Genomic DNA, 21,167 nt, shown 5'->3' with positions numbered 1-21,167 from the left:
TCCACTGGCTAGAGCCTCTGGACATACACCTCCCCCACAAGGCCAGCACACAAACATCCTTCAATCTGGCACCACTCTCGTATGAGCAACATGTGGTGTAAGACATACACACAGATAGAGATGACTGGGGGGGAGGGGGGGGGGGTGGAGGAAGAACATCCCTCCATTACTCCAAAACACCGACAGAACAGAGTCCTTCCTGAGATGCCCCTGTGTGCCACACTGAAGAGTATTGATGTACTATGTGTTTGTGTTCAAAGAGTCCTGGTAATGGCCTCACCTGGGTTTCCCCAAAAGCTTAATTGTGTGCAACAACCATTGAAGAAGACGGATGTTCGTGTCAATGTTGGTAGCTCAACAAAGCTGATGCCACTGAGATTGCTGTCTCATTGCCTGTGTGGAGGATGGAAAGAAGCAGAGGCCAAGTCCACAGACAGACAGATCGCAGTTCTGCTATCCTCCAGGCTCCCGGACAATAAAAGCAAGATGGTGGTGGTGGTGGTAGACCACTCTTAATGGAAAACCCCAGCCGATTTAACCTGCTGAGTGAGTGGAGTGATTTTTATCACAGAGTTCCAAGAAACATGTCCACTCTGAGAAACTTTTGATCTCTTCAAAGGGGCAGGGGAATATTGGTCATCTCGCAACACAGGCTTTCATCTGTGAACTCTCAATGACCTGTGCAGAACCCAGTCCATTACTAACCTGTGCAGAACCCAGTCCATTACTAACCTGCAGTAGCGTGACACCATTGACCTGTGCAGAACCCAGTCCATTACTAACCTGTGCAGAACCCAGCCCATTACTAACCTGCAGTAGCGTGACACCATTGACCTGTGCAGAACCCAGTCCATTACTAACCTGCAGTAGCATGACACCATTGCATAGAGGGTATCTCATCTGAGAGTTTCTCTCATTCATTTGAGTTCAAGTGAATTCTTGGACAAGTTGAGGTGTACGTGTACTAGGTACTGACTAGGAGTGAGCTAACTGCTGCACTTCCACTCAGATGGCTAAGTGGCATGGATTAAATAACGCTGAATGCTCCAGGTGGAAAAAAAGATGGCTAACAACCACACTTATCTGCAATTGTGGACAAGGTGAGTAACGAACGAGACATACAAAATGGCACAAAATGCAGAGAGCAATCACTCTCATGGAAATCGTGATTGAGGCATTGCACACTGCCGAGATAAAAAAAAAAAAAAAAAAAAAACACCCCGCCTTGGCTAAAATCCAGATGCGCCTGTTACACAAATGGGTTTGGTTATCATGGCAACCTATGACAATCGCAGGGTGGCGCAAGCAGCAGTGAAACCGTGAGAGAGAGAAAGAGAGGGAGAGGGAGAGGAGAAGGGGAGCACGAGAGACAGAGTGACTGAGCGGGAGATGGAGAGAAAGAAAGAGGAGAGCAAATAGGACAAAGACTAAGAGCAGTAGAAAGAAAAGAGGAGAACAGGAGAGAGACGGAGGGGGGGAGTAGGAGAGAGGGGGGGGGGCACTGAGAGAGACAGAATGTGACCGAGTGGGAGATGGAGAAAGAGAGGAGAATATGCAAAGGACAAAGAGCAAGAGTAATAGAAAGAGAAGGAACAGAGAGAGAGATGGAGAGAGTGTGAGAGAGAGGGGAGAGGAAGTGAGATAGATGAGTGGAAGAGAAACTCGGCGCTCACTTCAAAAGGCGGGAGGCCGCGCAGCTGAGGGTGCAGGTGGACAGATCTCCTCCGGTTCTCCTGACCGAGAGGTCCCACGTGGGTGGACACAGCACGGCGTTAAGAGCGCTGTAGGAGACTGGACCCCCTTCAAGGCCGACCGAGAGAAAGACGATTAAAATCACAAGAGCCACTCAGGCCAGAGAGGGGAGTCACATTGATGAGAGCCAGAGCACTGAAGAGGGGGCACACATGTTAATCTCACCCAGTGTCAAAAGCCTGGGAAAGCCCTCTTCACTGCAGGAGAGACGAGAGGAGGAGAGGAGATAGAGAGAGGAAGGATAGAGAAAGAAGAGGAAAAAGGAAAAGAAGGAAAGAAAGAGTTAGAGAGAGGAGAGAGAGAGAGAAGGGGAGATAAAGAGATAGGAAGGATAGAGAAGAATTAGAGAGAGAAAGAGAGAGGAGAGAGATTGGCAGATAGAGAGAGGAAGGGTAGAGAAAGAGGAAGAAGGAAAAGAAAGAGAGAGAGGGGGGGGGGGAAGTAGAAGGGCAGATAGTGATGTAGTACTCGGGTCCGGTCTCGAGACCGATTTCTGCTTTCTCGGACTTGTTCCTTCAAAGACTCAGTCTCGGACCACAGTGGGAGGAGAAGGACTCGTAATTTCAGACAGAGTCCTCGAGACCAACACATTTTTTTATGTTCATATAAAAAACCACACATAACAACAATAATAAAATGCAATGTTGACTGGCATTATTTGAAAATGACATCCCATGGTGCAATGCAAATTGTGTTTATGTAATGTTTGTGTGTGTTATGGGGGAATAAAGTTTTAAAAGATACTGAATTCTAGTGTATTGTCAAAATGTTTAAAATTCGGAAATATTGGAAAATGTTATAAAGTAGCTAAGCCTACTAATTTAGTAGCCTGGCTAACGCCAGACCTCATCTCATTGAGATGGGGTCTGGGAACTATACATTCATTTTCTCGTATTCGAGACGTGGTTTACAAATGCCCAGATCCATTTATTGGTCGCTACGAATGTCTATCAAATGCGTCTGTACGTAGCTTCTAACTGCTTCGGTGTGTCGTCATCGTCTTGCTGTCCCCTCTCCGTTCTGTGATTGGTTCCTTCGTTGAGGTGAAAATTTGGTCCATGGATTCCAGGCTGCCTAGCAGCGTAAATAAAATTGCGCGTGTATGGCAGCATGGGGAAACCCAGGCTACTAATTTAGACATACCACTAGAACATTTTGATTTGCTCTGCATGTCCTAACTATGATTAAAAAAGTGGGCTTAACATGTTGATGACAGAGCAGCATTGATGATGCATGTGGTAGGGATTTTTTTAATGGTAGTAAAAGCATAGTCCATATTAAGACGTTAAGACTGCTCCTCTAAACAATTCCCATTCTAGCTTAGTCTGTAGGCCTAACTGTTGATTATTAACTGGGGTGATATTAAATCATGAACATGAAAACTGACATGTTTTTATGGTCTTGGTCTCGACTCGGTCGACTCCTAAAGGACTCGGTCTCGACTGGGACTTGCTTCATCAAAGACTCGGTCTTGACTCGGACTCAGACTCGGACTTGGCATAGGCGGTCTCGTCCCCATCACTAAGGGCAGATAGAGAGAGAAACGGTAGAGAAAGAAGAGGAAGAAGGAAGAGAGAGAGAGAAAGAGAGGAGAGTAGAAAGGCAGATAGAGAGATGAAAAGTAGAGAAAGAAGAGAGAAAAAATGAGGAAGGAAGAAAAAGAAAGTGAGAGTAAGAGAGTGAGGAGGAAGGAGGAGGAAGCCAAAGAAAGCAGTCACACAGGATCATAGTGTGCAAAAGGGTTTGAAAGGGCTTCAAATGACATGTCAGAAAATGGCTGCTTATTTTAATAAGGGGCATTTCATATGATTTAATTCCCCTTCCCCCACTCTAATGGCAATTGTGTGCAAATGAATGAGAGAGGGAGAGAGAGTGAGAGGGAGAGAGAGAGTATGCTAGAAACAGGCTGGCAAACAGTGTGTATGAGGGAGATAGAGAGAGAGACTGATGGAAAAAAAGAGAGAGGTGATTGAATTCGACCATGGCAGCATGCGGTGAAGATAAGCTGGGAGTTAATAGGCTGGTAGATGAGATGCCGGCTCGGCTGATAAGACGTCCACTCCCCCCTGCCCGTGCCGCACCTTCCCACCCGGCTGCCACCTCCAGTGCTGGGAGATATCCTTCCTCCACCCACCTGCTCCCCCACCAGGCTAGCCTCACACAGAGATAGACCCAGCTGCATTACTGAACTCAGCACTGATAACAGCCAACTCAGCTCCCCAGGCTAACAACTAAAAGCTGTTTAATCAACAGGTTGATTAGGTGAGGCCTCACGATTAGAAAAAGTAGGAGGCAAAAATTCTGTTTATATTTATACGGATACAGAACATCATGAGCACCACCATCCATCCATCCATCCACCTTCACAGATGTGTGTATCCTTCTCATCTTAAAAAAAAAGATGCAGCACTTGTGTGAGAGACAAGTAGTATCATTTCTCTGTGTGTGGGTAGCAGAATCAAGCTGACCTCGGTTGTATTTCACGGTACTGGTAGGTCAGCATGACGGATGAAGGATCACGAAGCAGTGGGCAGTAAAGGTCCCCTTTCTCCATTTCTCACATAACACATGTGACCTGCACAGTGCAGGCAGGTAAAGCCCGACAGAGGCACGTGAACACAGGCAACGATTGCACCCTTTTTTATTACCATGGTGAAACAGAGCTGAGTAGGATGCACGATGAATAACTTGACATTTCCAAGCTGCATGTTTATTGTCAACCAAAATAATAATCACCTTCCTTCACCTTCGTCTCTAAGGTGAAAAAGGCAATGAATGTTCTACATGACAAATGTATTCTCTTTGAACTTGCAGTGCTAGAGATGTAGCTGAATACATGCAGAGATTAACATTAATCAAAGCCCATTTATTCTGATGAAATAGCTTTTTTTAGGAGATTTTTTAGGAAATTCCTCTGATAAAAGTGAGACGTTGGCAAACACAATTTAAAAAAGCAATCAAGTCTAAATTCAGCAGACCCTGGGCAAAGAGTCTAAAAATAAATAAATGTCTATTGTTTAATCTTCTGCCATCATTCACGCCATAGAAGACCCATACATGGTTATCAAGCCCTTCAAGATCATCTGTTTCTCCCTACAAGTGCAGAGTCTGGAGATGTGAATTGCATGGAGGTGAATTCACTAGCACAGCCTCCTTTTTCATCTTCCCCCACTCTGCCCCTCATTTGCATACCACCCTGTGATTGGCCACTGGGCACACAATGAGTCCTGCTGCTTCAGACAGATTGGCTAGGAGGAGGAGAGGGCATGGATTCCGAGTGATTGAAAAAATCCATAAATACAGCAGTCACACACAAGCGGCCACACATCTGTACCTGCCAGCTATTGCTACAGGCTTAGTACTACAGCTCTCTCTCTCTCTCTGCTCTTCTGCCGTTAGTGTTCTGTAGTGCACATCTGCCTCACTACTCTGGTGATTTTTCTTCTCAAACTTAGTCTAGCTCTTGTATAGATTTTCCAAGTGAAAAGCTTACCAAGCTTTTTGCCCCCCATCCCTTTTTGTTTAAAAACCTAAAAGAATTGAACTTGGGTAAGATCATCAGCTTCAGAGAGTGCAAGAGGAAGAAGAGAGAAAGAGAGGCAGACTGAAAGAAGAGAAAAGACAGGAAGAGTGAGAGAGAGTGAAGTGAGAGAAGCATGTCTCTGGAAGTGAAGGCGAAGACGGAGGTGCGCCTGGTCTTCCTGGGGGCAGCCGGCGTGGGGAAGACGGCCCTGATTCGCCGCTTCTTGGAGGACTCCTTCGAGCCCAAGCACCGGCGCACGGTGGAGGAGCTCCATAACAAGGAGTACGAGATAGGCGGCATGAAGGTGACCGTCCACATCCTGGACACCAGCGGCAGCTACCCGTTCCCGGCCATGCGCAAGCTCAGCATCCAGACGGGCGACGCCTTCGCGCTGGTCTACGCCGTGGATGATGCCGACTCGCTGGAGACGGTCAAGAGCCTCCGCGAGGAGATCCTGGAGGTCAAGCAGGACAAGTGCACGCCCATCGTGGTGGTGGGCAACAAGTCGGACTGTGGCGACGAGCGCAAGGTAGTCAGCGAGGATGTGCTCACCACCGTGGAGCTGGACTGGAATAGCAGCTTCCTGGAAGCCTCGGCCAAGGAGAACGAGAACGTGCTGGAGGTGTTCCGGGAGCTTCTGCAGCAGGCCAATCTGCCCAGCCGCCTGAGCCCTGCTCTCCGCCGCCGCCGAGAGACCTTCCCCAAGGACAACGGTGCCCGGCCGCCCATGAACAAGACCAACAGCTGCAACATCTCCTAACCCACACACACATGCATCCGCCTGAAACCGGACCAACTGTAAGGCTCTTGATAGTGTGTGTGTTTGTGTGTGTTCAGAGACACACGATGCACACCGTCATTTACACACACACTTGGCCGAGATGGTTTGTTGATGAAGCAGGTGAGCTGTGCAAATCTGCAAAGACTGAAAGGCACCGGTCATAACTTTTTGTTTTTGACTTGAAGCTCTTTGCAGCTCGCTCCGTTGCCAGCCAGCACCACTCTGTGCCAGTTTGTGCCTCAGCAGGAAATGGCCACAGACAGGGACAGCAGGGGATAGTGCCAGCCAGGCATGAGGAAGCAGGAACAAACACTGACTGCATCAGCGATTGGATGAAATTTGATATTTGTGCGAAACTCAACTGATTGTGTTGTGAGGAATATGTGAACAATGTACTAAGTACTATTGTGTTGTGGAGGGAAGGGGGGAAAACCTACTCGCACATGTGCCATACCTAATTGCTCGCACATGTGCCATACCCAAACCTGTTCTGTTGTGTGTGTGTAAGAGAAAAGAAAGCTTAGTATGCTTAAATGTATGATCCAGAGATCACGCTGCTTCACACAAGTTGTCTCGGCATTGGCAAAATTTGGATGCTTTTTACTTCTATTGCCACAGCTGAAAATGTACTTGTATAAAAAAACTTAATGTATGTGATATACTATGTACTATGAGGTAAACCTATAAGAATATTTTTGTTTATCATATATGTTAATGTTTGAGAACAGTTTCTTTTGTTCTAATGCACTGGTCAGGTAGCATAACAAACCACTGGTTCTCAGCAGTATATTGTTCATTGCAGTTGTTGACTTGCACATTCATGTGGTAACTTAATCTATGTTTTTTTACAACACTGAAAACCAGCTATGTGATTGATTTTTGGTTTGGAGGTTTGACGGCTGGAAATAAAAAATAAAAATAAAAAATATAACAAACATGAACAAGACAGGTGTCATTGATTGTTGCCTGACAGGTGAACAAGGTGTCAGTTTACAATTCATTTTTCAGCAAATACAAATCACAAAGCAGAATAATAAAACAAATCAGTTGAGCAAACTGACGGACATTAGATGTTTTATATGTTTGTTTTAATTTCCTATGATGGGGGAAGCAACCATTAGTGAGATGCACTACAGAATGCATCCTCTTCAGATTTCTAAAGCTCAGCATTTAGCGAAGAGGGAATCCTGTTGGACCAGTCTCAGAGTTCAATAGGTTAGTTTCTCAAAAGTCTGTTTCCACTTCAAAGGGAGGTCATATTTGTTCCAAACACCAAACAAGACACACAGGTTGGTGTGTATTTTCACTGCCAAATTCATGCTCAGTGGTATAGGTGTACGCCTTTTTTATAACGCTTCAGATATACTCTGAAGATGAGATACAGTTGTTCCTGTAAACTATTAATTAGAAATAAATAATAAACTAATAAAATACATGGCACTGTTGTAAGAAATTTTACATTTAAAAATTTAAAATTTCATCAACCAATAAATGACACTGCAGACTTAAAAGATCTGAAATTGTCATGGTAGCGTGTAAAGGCATGAGATTGCTAACTGAGCTCAACTTGCTGTATATCTCCCTCTAGTGGTGCATGCAGCTGGAAAATGAGCACAGCTGTCATAAGACAACCAAGCTCAATTGAGCATCCTGCAAACCAGTGTGACTCATGTCCCCTGCAAAGACGACAAATGTAATATAACGACATGTCAATCATCCATATAGTTTCCTTGGCAATGCCATTCACTTTTTCCCCTTGACAGAGAACTTTTCCATTTTACATTACATTACATTACATTTAGCAGACACTTCTTGACCAAAGTGACTTACATATGTCAGCTATATTACAAGGGATCACATTGTCCCTGGAGCAACTTGGGGTTAAGTGCCTTGCTCAAGGGCACAACGGTGAAAGCCGGGAATTGAACCGACAACTTTCAGGCTACTGCACGCTAGCCCAGCTCCTTAACCGCTACACTACCAACGCCCATTTAAGCTAGCGAACAAGTTTGCCAGGAGTGGGAAAGAAATACCACCATTCTGACTTACGACAACACACACCACCACAAAGCACACTACACCGATACTAGCTTTGGTGTAGGTGTGTGTATGAGGTTATCAAACACTGTGCCATCATATCACTCTCTCTCTCACACACACACACACACACTTTATTTCCCCTTTCTGGCCCAGTGCAAAGACAAGGTGCATTGTTCCCTTGAACTCAAAGGGGAAGTGACCTCTGAGCAGGAGTCCGCTGGTTCCTCTTTGAGCATAAAAGCTCTCAGATGTCTGGCCCCACCACAGCCTACACCATGCCCATCTGTGCACCGACCAACTCCCTTTCAATAGGAGACGTCAAGTCTGACGACAGCAAACGTGAGTAATCAGTCAAAAGTGTCTTTGCTATTAGTTTATCAGCCACAGAGCACACACACGTGAGTACTGCCTGCTGTTATATTATTCAGACTTTAAGTTGAGTGACACTCATTTATATCCTGAGCGTTTCTGTTAGTGGAATACGAACTCAGCCTTAGCTGCAAGTGTGTGGGCATGTGCCTGTCAGCTCTTCTGAGGGAGTTGATCGCTGTCAGTTTATAGAGAACCACAGGATCATCCCAGAGGAAATCTGTCTTTGCCCCTGAACTTGGTCAAAGCTCCTCAGAATAATGTGAGGAACCTGAAGAGTTTCGAACAAGTCAAGGGTCCTGGGCGGTATCTGTTTCCTAGAAATAAGCAATGACAGTCCAACCCTCAGGTGACTATTACATTTTCACAGTATAATGTAATTTGTGATAAAAAAAATATATATATATATATTGTGTGTAGGGATGTACTAGGAACTGAGGTTACCAGCTTATCCAACTTTAAGAGTAAGCTAGTAACCTCACTACGTATTTCAGCCCTCAGGTGTTTCTCTTTAAAAAAAATGACATTGGTGTTCTGACAGGTAATCTGCAGTCACACAGACTTGGTCACACTGTGGAGGTAAGTTGTACCTAAAGGCACTATATGTGATCATTTTTGTGCTTGTTTGTTTTACACAACCTATAATCCAATAAAGACACAGGAATCTGAAAAATCAAGCCAAGTTGCATTTATTTACAAAAATATTACTGCCTTGCAAGTTGTCAAGTAATACCAATAAAGGTGTGTGTGTGTGTGTGTGTGTGTGTGTGTGTGTGTGTGTGTGTGTGTGCGTGCGTGCCTGAGCGTACACATGTAGGTGGTGGTGGTGGGAGGGTCACACATGGGATTTATTTTTGCACTAACCACAAAGAACTATAGAGTTCAGAAACTCAGGGGGGAAAAAAGCGGTTGGCATAGAAACTGCTGTCACGGAGACGGAGACACATCTGCAGGGGGGTGACCTGTGCCTGCTACCGTGCATGTCTGTCAAAATGATGGATGCACAACACATCAGTACAGCTGGTTCACCAGGGAAGGCAACCAATTCAAAACGGACTATTGGCTACACACAGGACAAGCAGTACATAAACAGACAATACAGCAAACTGCACAAACACCAAGAGGCACAGGCTTCGAGATAAGCAACACAGAACTCTCTAGAACATTTTGTTTTGTTTGTTTGATTGAGAGAGTGATTGTTTTCTGGCTTTAGAAAGAACATCTCCCTGAGCATAGGGCTCTTAAAACTCAATGCTAACAGTATGTCACTCGCACCAAAACGAGGCAAAAGTGAAAGTCTAACACAACGCCTCTTTGCATCGCTTCAAAAGCCAAACCTGGTCACGGACATTTGCTATGCTGCTGAGCGGCACGGCACATAGTGTTCGCAAGGAATGACCATGATAATGTCTACAAGTCAGGACGGTATAGCAGCGTAAAACTAGACACACAATGGTACCGGACAACTAGAAAAACTCATGTGGTTCACAACATCAGGCAAGCCACATGAAGGTTTGTATGGGTAAATCAGCTAATCATAGTTAAGTCCATGTGCAGCTGCACCATGCCAACTGCATCTGGGAGCACTCGGTTACGCTCTGCAGAGTGACACGCACACACGCTCCTGAGCACTAGACTGTCTGAAGGTGGGTTTTGCCCAGTTTGTCACTGTAATAAAACCGTATTGAATACACTGAAAAGAATCTCGTTAAGAGCTGAGATGTTCACGGTGCCCCTTATGAGTAAGACCTGCTGGTTCTATGGCCTTTTACACTGAGCATAACACACTCTACTGTATGCCCATTCTCATAGGGCTATTGCACTAAAGTCTGGGATGTTACATCTACACACAGATGATTGCTTTAAGAAAACCAATAGTACAAGGACCAGTACCGCAGGCAGTCTGGTATATATGGGTAAGTTCATGACATGAGTCACACAGTCACAGTGCTGCCCTGAACTCCAGCAGTTCATGTCGGGTTCCAGTCAGTTCTACGTGCTGGCAAAGTGCTAAAAAACAAAAAGTACTAAATGGCATGGCCAGAAAGTAAATGCTTTCCTGTCTGTGAGAATGAAGGAGTTATCTTAGCTTGTAGTGTCATGTTATCAAAGCCTCTGGTTAGAGCTGGTTGAATGGTAAATTGAATATGTATACTAGTTAATATTTTAGTCACATGTTTTTAAAACTGAGGTTCTGCTAAAGCTGAGGTTTATTACATGGCTTACACTCAAAAAAAAGACATCGTAGAACACATTCTAGAACATTCTAGAATACATTCTATGACATTCTAGATACTTTGTTTTCTATTCTCCCTTCCAGCTCTTCTGGGACCCTCTCAGGTCGCCTGAATTTAGCTTATCTGATTAAATGAAATCTTTACACCTTGCTGTGAATTTGATTTATTGTAATGGTTGCACTGTGCTTCCTTTCCCCCCCATGTAAATGCATAGAAGTGTGTGGCTTTGAATGTGTTTGGTATGAGGGGAGCACTTGGCACTTCTACACCTGATGGAGCAGGGGGTCAGAGGTCAAATGGGGAAGGTGTTGGTGGGAGTCCCGTCACACCCCCTCACACCCCACCCTCACCTCAGGCGGACCCTAGTCGTCCACGGTGACGTTGCGAAACAGGTAGGCCATGGACTCTCCGTTGTGGATGCGGCGGATGGCCTCAGCCAGGATCATGCTCACGTCCACTGTCTTGATCTTCGGACACTGAAGCTTCTGGACCTCGTGGGGCACGGTGTTGGTCACCACCACCTGAGACACCACACAGCATATTCATCACACAGTCAGATCATTACATAACAGATAAATCATGACATAGCAGGCTAATAGGCTGGCATGAAAACAAAGGCCGTAAAAACAGCCAGCCAAACGGATTCTTTCTCAGGGTCATCATCATAAATGTTAGGTAATAATGGGAGCATAATACAGGACATATTATTAATATTAAGGAAGGAAAGAACAGACAGAGACATTTCCACAATAACATGAGGAAAACAATATCCTTCAGATTAGAACCCCAGGGTTTGGCAATTCTGTTTGGCAAGGGCATAAAAAAGATGTTTGCCACAGCTCAGCTAATGTTTATGCTTGAGGGCTGCAACTAACCACAACAGCAGCAATATCATGCCTGATTACTCCTAGATCCAGTTGGACTTTGATACTCTTGCATTCTTTCACCGCAAAGCGGGAAAGCTAAAAGCTCAATTTCCTGGCCGCGCTGCCGGTCATCGACCGTGCTGTGCTGTGTCTCACCTCATCGATGGGGGACTCCTCGATGAGCCGGGGCGCATCAGCGGACAGCAGCCCGTGAGTGGCCATGATGTAGATCTTATAGGCGCCGCGCTCCTTCAGGATGTCTGCGGCCGCCACAAAGTCCTCCACGTCATCGATGATGTCGTCCTGGGGAGATGAAGGTAAAGCAGCACTGCCTTAAAACATGCAGTCCTTGGGGGGGCGCTGTGCCACCCCCATACCATACATATTAGAAAGCTAGATACCACATTGGCCGTCGAGTTCTATTAGGTGGCATAATATGTTAACGTGGGCGCCATATTGCTGGGGGCAACACCTTACTGTCTAAGGGCATAACTTGCCGGCAATCAGAGACACCTGTCTGATTTCCAATCACAGACACCTGTTTCTCCATTGGCCTCCAGTGATTGTTGCCCTCACCAAGATGGCGGCGCTATTTTCATGCTTTCTGGAGCCCAATGCGGTATTCTAGCCTTCTAATATCTATGGCCCATACCACATTCGGGTTTGAGTCCCGTGTCCCCTGATCCCACCACATCTCTCTCCCCCACTCACTTCCTGTCTGCCTCTTCACTGTCCTATGGCAAAACAAAAGGCCAAAAATATGCTTTAAAATATGCTTTACAAAACAAAACAAACAAAAAACAAACGGGTCCTCCTGCCTCACAGCACACTGATGTGGCAAAATGAAGCTGTGGCACAAGAATGAAACACATCTTGCTTGAGAAAAATGTGAAATGTGAAACTAGCATGTTCATGATTTGACTGTAATACCAAGGAGGACACATCCTTGAATATGACTACTAGTAACGCTAGTAATGTGTTATGTTGCATTCCAAATGACTCGCCACTTTAAAGTCAAGTTCTCAAGAAGGAACTCCAACACAAGACCTCTTAGTTATCCCCTGCACCAGACTCTCCACCCTGGGTGGCAGGTCCTTCAGTGCCTTGGCCCACAAACTCTGGAACTCCCTCCCCCAACCTCTTCGTGACTGTCCTTCTCTTCCTTTCTTTAAAGCACATATCAAGACCTTTCTGTTTAATGATCACTCCTCCTCCACACCCAACACATAGCTCTATACACATAGCTTGTCTTTGTTGTTGTTATTGTATTGTTAGTCTGTCTGTTGTTGTGTTTTCCTTCTACTGTATAAAGCGACCTTGGGTTTGAGAAAGGCGCTAAATAAAATACACTTATTATTATTATTATGATGATGACTGTGTTCAAAGAGAGAAGGAGAGAAGGAAAGCAATGACTACAACTTACGACTATGATGGCGATGCGTCCTCCCACGTCTCCCACCACAGTGATGGGCGGCTTCTCCTTAGCCATCATTACTGCGAGGGAGAGAACACAAATGTGTTATTAACCCCAGGGAGAGGACACAGAGGAGACTTTAGCAGGACAATCATCTTAGTGTAGGCTGGGTAAGATGGGTTCATGTTTATGCCTCTCAGAAAAATACAGAAAGAGAGAGACGGAAAGAAATACTGAAATTACCAAGGGCACCAAAGGTCTGTGCAAAACGATGCTCTGAGTGAAATTCATCTTGTCATGCATGGGTATGGCGGGCTAGCTGTGAAATGTGACTCGTTTTAATTGGCCCTATTATGAGGCTTGAGACATTTCCCATTTTACCTTTCCTACAGTTACAAGATGTCACTCAAAGGGGCAAAAATCATTGCAGCTCATGCCATGCAAAAATCAAAATGGCTGCCTTCTACTCATCACACCCAATCAGAGGAGAGGACAAGTTCAATGCTTGCATCGCACTTGTTTCTGTTTGGCACAGGTGGGCTGCCCAGACCAGATTCCAAAGACTCGCATAACCACAAGAAACAAAAATCCCAATCTTGTCTTTCAAACAAGACCGACAAAACTAATGACAAAAGGAAGAGAGAGAGAAGGAAGGAGGGAGAGGGGGAGGGGGAGAGGAGAGAAAATAACACTGATGTCGGGATTCGGTGCTTTTGTGGGGACTGCAGGTCTGTCCTCCAGCAGTCAAACAAACGGAGAACAAACAATCACCCCACTCAGCATCAGCAGCAGCGGGCACCAATCAATCCTGCCTGGACATCCGGAGGCTGATTGGACGAGCTTGTAAGCACAGGGAAGCTCAAGAGGAGGAGGATGATGTCGTGAAAAAACCACATGCCTAAAACACATGCCTTCCAGTCAAAAAACAGCTCGTTTTGGTCCCCCCCCCCCCCACACACGGGTCCATAATGATACCACCTCCTTTCAGAATATGCATTTTGCAGAGAGCTGTCACCATGCAATGGTTTGAGTTTGTTTTCGGGAAGGCGCAGCTTTAGTATTTTGTCTTTCTTAAAAGGAGGGTGAAATGCACAGCCAGGCTTAGACCTCAGGCCAGGGGAAGCAGCTGGGTTGGGCTGTACTGCCTGATGCAAGATTAAGTTAGCGGCTGCTCGCAAAGAATGGGGCAAAGAACATGTCAAAAATAAAAATGACAAAAGCGAGAGAAAAAAAGGCTAATATAGTTATGTACGAAATACTGACAAATTTATATATAATCTGCAGCTACATGAAATACAATGACAATGTGATGTGATGTCCCCACTATGAAGATACAAATGCATTTTATTCCTAGATTTGTTTTAGGCAATGTGTTTCCAAGACCACACTGTTGCCTTGGTTATATAACCAGCTATCCAACGACACTGCACAGATTTGAACAAAGGACAGACAAGAAAGGGCATGATGTATTGATCAACGAGATGAGCCCAGGATTGGAGAACGAAAGAGAAAAAGAAATGCATACTGACATGATGTGATGATCTCATTTCTCGAGAGATGAACGATTTGATGGGTGTCAAAACAGAAGCACTTTAGGAAGGGCTTTCAATACAATTTCACAGCTATCTGAGGTCACTTACCCACTGTCTGCACAAACACATATTTTATTATTATGATTTTTTTGTGTGCTAAATTTACCATGGCAGATCATCAAACTTAAATTAAACTACCTGTAAACTACTACAAACAAACTAGATAACTGCTCGTTATCGACTGCTGTCTGGCGTCTACTTTCGGAGCAGACAGGGAGTACTTCAGAAGACTGGGGATCAGGTGTTGAGAGCCCTCGTTCCAGGCATGCACGCACTGAGGAACCACTATGGGGTGGTCACCGCTGTGATCAGAGCCAAAGGGAGTTAACGTTCGTACTTGGGAGCTCTATGCCAGGGAACGGCGCTTGTTGTTTGCCTATTATCAACAAATAAAAGACTATGTTAAAAACACACAAACTTAACGCAGACTGGATACAATGGCAATGGCAAGACTTGGAAACCCATTTTATTCAAGTGCATGCTGTGCTTATAAGTCAGTTAAAGATGCTTTTTAAATCAAGTTTCCAATAGGGATTGTCCAAGTCCTGCATCACAAAAGAATGAAAGAAAAAAAACAAAGAAACACACACATGTATAAAAGTTTGTTGACAGCCTAATGCCTGTTGACTATTATCATTGTCATTCTCAAACAAGTGCCAAGGTTAAAGAACACTCAAGATCAGCTTGCAATCCATTCAAAATTCAAACTTAAATGCTGTTAACACATCTCTACTTTCTACATTGAGTGGTCAAAACATAACCTTACAACCCAAACTCAAATGTACTAAGGTAGGCAAGGTGTTGTAGTTTAAAATGGAAGTGTGTTATGGCTTAAAATACAGTAGGTCCCTTTCTGTACATTGCTGTTAGTATTGCAAGAACAACAAATAAACCCATTTGAAGATCTTGCCTTCATTTAGGGAGGAGTCTGTGGCAGAGGCAGAAATAAGACAGGATGGCAGGACAGTAGCTGGGGGAGGGAAGGAGAGAAAGAGAAAGAGCAAGAAAGAGATAGGGGCAGAGGCAGAACTGGTCACAGAGCAGCAGCTAACCACATAATGCGGAGAGAGGGTCTTGCGGCTGGGTTTCCCCGAGAAAGGCGACCCGTTTGAGTATCCTTTTTCTTAAATTAAAAAAAAATATATACACTGAGCCTCTGAGGAAGGAATTAAAATGAGCTCCCATCTGTTACCATGGCGGGAAACTGCAGACAAATGAAAACAGAGAGCTCACAATGGCCTGAAGAATCAGAGAGGGAATGTGAGGGTGTGATGAATAGACAAAGTGAGAGACAGAGAGAGTCAGCAGGGGAGACAGAGAGAGAGCAGAGAGAGAGAGAGAGGAAGAGGGAGAGGTAAGAAGGGAGGGAGAGGGCTGGCTGTGGTCTTACATGGCAGTTCGAGCCCGGGGTGTCCGGAACTGTTGCGGACACAGGGCGGTGAGTGTCGTCCATCCGCCATGTCTGACTCGGCACACTGGGCCTCCCCGTGTATGACAGCCAGGCCGAGACGGAGCCTCTCGGCGTACGACTGAGCTCTGTGTTCAACGCAGAGAGTGCAGACAGGTAACATGGGCACCTAGCCTACCGGGCACCGCACACACAGCATACACAGCACAGCACAGAGTAACTGCACTCTTACTAACACCGTTCACATCGAGATAACTAAAATGAAGCAAAAAACATGAACCACAGGACTGAGACATGTGACGAAGCTTTAGGTCGCACAAACAGCTGTTTCAGGTTACCTTTTGGCTGCAGATGGCGATTTTGCAACAATGATGGCATTTCTGTAGTCTGGAATCTGTCAAGAGAACAGAAAGCGTTCATGTTAAGATCGACTGTAAAATGAAACACTGGTGCCACCTGCTGTCCACTTTATGCCAGACCTCACTGAGGAAATCTTGCATACAGTATGTATTAAAATGATATTGTATGCAAATAAAATTGGTATTTCCAAACAAAGAAACAAGAGTGCTGTGTCCAGCTGAGCATTCACACTTCAACTGAGACTCCAGGGGCCTCATGTACAAAGAATTCCTACTAAAACATTGCGTACTGTATGCGAAAATCTGGAAAGTAGCGCGCGCGCAAAAAAAATCAGATGTATAAAACTGTGCGTACACAGAAATCCACACAACATTTCTTTGTACAGTTATGTGCAGAATAATAGCGTTTTAAATGTGTTTTGAATAAAGCTTGGTGGTGCACAATTCATGTTATGGGGATATTGCTCATACTGTGGTGTTTATCGCACACCAGAGATCATGGATCAGTTTCAATACATCAGAATATTTGAAGAGGTCATGTTATCTTATGCTGAAGAGGCAATGCCTTTGAAATAGGTGTTTCAACAAGACAATGACCCAAAACACACCAGTAAGCGAGCAAAGTCTTGGTTCCAGACTAACAAGATTGACGTTATGGAGTGGCCAGCCCGATCCCCAGACCTCAATCCTATAAAAAACTTGTGGGGTGACATCAAAATACTGTTTCTGAGGCAAAACCCAGAAATGCAGAGGAATTGTGGAATGTAATTCAATCATCCTGGGCTGGAATACCTGTTCACAGGTGCCAGTAGTTGGTCGACTCCATGCAACACAGATGTGAAGCAATTCTCAAAAATAATGGTAATGCAACTAGATATTAGTGCAGTGATTCAAAGTAAAGCAAAATCTTGAGACATTTTTCAGTTTATACAATAAATGTTTGAGTTTGTAAAGAAAAATGCAAACACTGCTATTTTTTTAACAGCCTAACATTCCTTTTTCTTCACTTTCTGTAAAGGTATAACACAAACTTGATCAATTTTGGTGTTTTGATTTGAAATTGAATGTGCAGTGTTCCCAATGCATTGATATTATGGAATTAACAGCTATTCTAAGGATTTTGAGCTTTATTCAATTTTTTAAAACACACTGCTATTATTCTGCACATAACTGTACATACCAATTAACGTGAAGTTAAGCGCACATTCACAAGCATTAAACTCCACCCTCTCTCCTCCCTCAATCACACTCATTTTAATATGCTAACTAGAAGGCCACTCGAGAGGGCACACCTCCACGAAGACAAAATAGCCTATGCCGCAATATTAATAAGAATGAAAACTCATTTGTGGATCCATCCGTACTCGAACCTGCTCCAAAATGTAATAATTGAAATCAAATAAAAGCTTATTTCCAGAAATGCAAAGTAGAAGTGCTCTTATCCGATGAAATGGCAAGAAACTTACGTCTTTATCATCTGTAATTAATAACAAAAAAATAGTAGCTGTGACAGAGCGTGGCCGTGGCTACTAGGGTCAGAGACCGTGGCAGATTCATTGATCAGTCTGCAAGTAGGTGACAGGGTTCACATAATGAGATTTTGTGGGCATAAAGGAACATTACAAAATAACTGCATTAACTAAAAAGACATTAAATCAATCGTGTCCAAGTAAGAGACCACGCATCGTGCACCCAAAGTAGAATAAACAAAGTTAATCCAGGCCACCTTGCCAGAACATTACGATTGCTGGATCATATTCCAATAATTTGCACACAAGTGTGACAATAATAATGCGAATACTTACTCGAGGAAAGTGAAAGTAGCATGCAGTCATTCATACTAAGGGAAATAGCTTCAATTGCGCTTATTAGTCAGGTTATACAGTAGCTATTCATTTGGATGATCCTGTCTCATATAGCCTATGAAAACTATCGAAGATATGAAGTGAAAACTACTTTCTACTGTCCTTATTGCTTAGTTGTGTTTTTATATTATATACTTTTAATTACTTTTCTGCTGTTAGTGAATGTGTGTGTGTTGTCTGTATGCTACTGAGACCTTGAATTTCCCCTGGGGATCAATAAAGTATCTATCTATCTATCTATCTAAAACGCCTGGTAAATGCTCCCCATTCATCACAGGTTTTGAAGAAAGCTCTTCAAAATCTGAAATGTTTGATAAGCCAGTCATCAACCATTGTGAAATTAAATATAGGCCTAGGCGCTGCCTCTAAATAGGTTTCACATTCCCTTTAAATTCTTGATATCCTCTGATAAGACTACAATTGTACAATTGATGTAGGCTGTTGCATAGCTTACTATTTGCGAATATTGCGTGCCCATTTATCTAGAAACATAGGCTTACTTGGAAATGTTATCATTCTTAAAAGCCCACATTTCACAATATGCTGTGCAAATAAAAGCCTAGACTCCTGATCAACTAGGCCTAATGTTGTTGCGCTGCATTGCCTCTAGTGTCGCCAACTGACGGTACACATTGGAAATGTGCGTACGCCACACATACAGATGGCGTGGAGAAACGCGGGAGGAACGTACATTCTCACACTCATTTACTCTTGATACATCCGAACGCGTGCGTGAAAGATGGCGTACGCAACATTTTTGTGCTTACTCAAGCTTTGTACAGGAGGCCCCAGGGTGTTACTAACCTCTTCTTGGATGTACTGCAGCAGGAATGGCGAGGCCCGCAAGTTGTCCACGGGAAAGCCAAAGAAGCCTTGGATCTCTTTTTGGTGGAGGTCCATGGTGATTATGTGAGTTAAACCTGGGTTGAAGCACAGGCGGAACTTAATTCTTAGTTTATCCAGAAAAAAAAGCATGCTGCTGTGTAATTCAACTGATCCTGAAAAAGGCATGAGCTGCTGTTACTGACCACATGACTTAAAGGCATAAACTCACCTGCTTTGGCAAGCATGGATGCCAACAGTTTGCACACAATAGAGCCCCTCTTTCTCATTTTGCACTGCTTGCTGTAAGGGAAGTATGGGATGACGCCAATGATGTTCTTTGCACAGGAGGTCTTGAGGGCATACGCCATGACCAGGAGCTCCATAATGGCTGTGTTGACATCTCTGACAGGTTAGAGAGGATGAGTAGCAAATTAAGTCTAGTGTACAATGGAAAACTACTAAACATATGTCATATTTCCCACACTGCAGAAGCATATGCTAGCAGAGGGAGGAGAGAGGAGAAAAGGAGGGGAGAGATGAGGACTAAAAATATCATTTTATGATCTGTAGAGTTAAGGTCTGAGCCATGTATTTTATTGGGGGGGGGGGTCTGTGACTCTAATGAAAAACAACCTGCTGCTGGGGTAATCTAGGTCCCTACCTGGGAATGGTCTGGATGATAAAAATGGTTTGACCTCGCACAGACTCCTTCACATCCACCCGTGTCTCTGTCAGGGCAAAAGACGCATTGTTATAATCGCAATAAAAAGCGAGAAAGCTTTATTTGGTTAAAACTCACCTCTGTTGGACTCTTGATAAACAACGGATTTCCCCAACTCAACTCCAAGCCGTCTGAAAGAAAACCATAATCAGTTAGGCTACTGCACAACTGTCACTGATTCCTTTGAACGTTTGAAAACGTCCAATTTTGTCCAGCACTATAAAGGTTGATGCCGTTAACATTTTTTTCACCAGATAGTCAACTAACATGAACACAAATAACCGCCAACATTTCGATACGAAATGTCCATAGTGAATAACAACAAAAGAAAGCAGCTGCCCCAGACACGAAAAAAATAATATTGCAACCTGTCATTGAAAAACATGTTGGCTAATAGTGTTTGCAAGCCTATGTCATGTATCTGACAGCTAACTAGCTAGTAGCTAGCAAAGCAGTTCAGCTGGTCTGTTGCTGCATTCATATTTGCCACAAATGTCAGGTTTCATATCATACTTACTCAGTGATTTTATAATAACTTACTCAGTGATTTTCTTGGCTAACTCCGTGCATGCCGCCGTGGAGTTAGCAGAGAATACGCGATATCCACTTTTTGGGACGTTCATACTTGACAGGGCATGGGAATTTCACAGATCACACCGGGGTTTCAATGTAGCGTGCTAGATACACGAATAACAGTTATTAGTTAGCTAGACAGCTAACCTGCCATTCTCTGCTGCCGTTGAAGTGATGTTAGCTAGCTTGCTAGCATAAGCAAACAGCTTGTAAAATGACTGGATGAGACGAACGTTAGCTGCGTGGGTAGCTAACGGATAATACTAATAAAACATACAACCGTAACGTACTACATGCAAAATGATTTATAAAAACGTCACATTAGCTGACACAGTAAGTCCGTCAACACAAACAATACCCTCAAATAGGTTGACAGCCGTTCATCTGTTTATTGTCTAACTACTAGCACCAGAGCCGTTAGTAGCTATGTTACCTCAAAACGCATGGGATTGTGGATGCGGAAGATGAGCAAGAGGCTAATTTACGCAGCGTTACTTTTCACCATATTATTTATTTATCCAATTAAGTTGTGAGGATTCCAACAGGCTTAATAATGTTACTGATATATAATAATAAATCATTTAAAATAGGAAAACACAAAAACATAATCCGATTTGAGCTATATACAAGACTATTATAATGACAAGGTTTTTGCACTTCTACCGTATTTTTGAGAAAAAATATAATCTACCGCAAAATATTTTATTTACAGTTTATGTAGGCTACATTTACCAAAAAAATCCCCTAAACTTTCCTTTTACTGTCTATGAAACTTTCCCACTGCGCTACGTCATTTCCTTGTACACAAAGTTGCACCCCCGTGAATGAGAGCTGGTCTGGGA

General features: G+C 44.0%; 1 protein-coding gene and 1 pseudogene across 3 annotated transcripts; one reads left to right on the top strand and one right to left on the bottom strand.

Annotated features, from left to right (window-relative positions):
- The first annotated feature begins 4,575 nt into the window (after positions 1-4,575).
- On the top strand, positions 4,576-7,000 carry LOC143101633 (GTP-binding protein Rhes pseudogene; annotated as a pseudogene).
- Positions 7,001-9,138: 2,138 nt separating this feature from the next.
- prpsap1 (phosphoribosyl pyrophosphate synthetase-associated protein 1) lies at positions 9,139-21,081 on the bottom strand. Of its 3 annotated transcripts, XM_076266551.1 has the most exons (12): positions 20,759-21,081; positions 20,293-20,429; positions 19,831-19,883; positions 19,693-19,759; positions 19,261-19,433; positions 19,011-19,126; positions 16,321-16,376; positions 15,965-16,110; positions 14,912-14,950; positions 12,992-13,062; positions 11,725-11,871; positions 9,139-11,223 (listed from the first exon to the last, which is right to left on the bottom strand). In XM_076266551.1, exons 2-12 carry the CDS (start codon positions 20,373-20,375, stop codon positions 11,065-11,067), a joined length of 1,110 nt encoding a protein of 369 aa, XP_076122666.1. In that variant the 5' UTR covers positions 20,376-20,429; positions 20,759-21,081; the 3' UTR covers positions 9,139-11,064. The 3 variants fall into 3 exon arrangements, with proteins under 3 accessions (XP_076122666.1, XP_076122665.1, XP_076122667.1); XM_076266550.1 differs by having other exon boundaries at positions 20,293-21,081; XM_076266552.1 differs by lacking the exon at positions 14,912-14,950 and having other exon boundaries at positions 20,293-21,078.
- Between the last annotated feature and the right edge of the window lie 86 nt (positions 21,082-21,167).

This window comes from Alosa pseudoharengus, unplaced genomic scaffold (genome assembly GCF_046254945.1).
Source record: "Alosa pseudoharengus isolate Yale_2024_CS ecotype anadromous, Long Island Sound unplaced genomic scaffold, YU_APseudo_1.1 YU_APseudo_1.1_scf_4, whole genome shotgun sequence".
Lineage (NCBI taxonomy): Eukaryota > Metazoa > Chordata > Actinopteri > Clupeiformes > Clupeidae > Alosa > Alosa pseudoharengus.
Note: the sequence above shows the minus strand (reverse complement) of the source record. Positions and strands in the feature narration are given on the sequence as shown.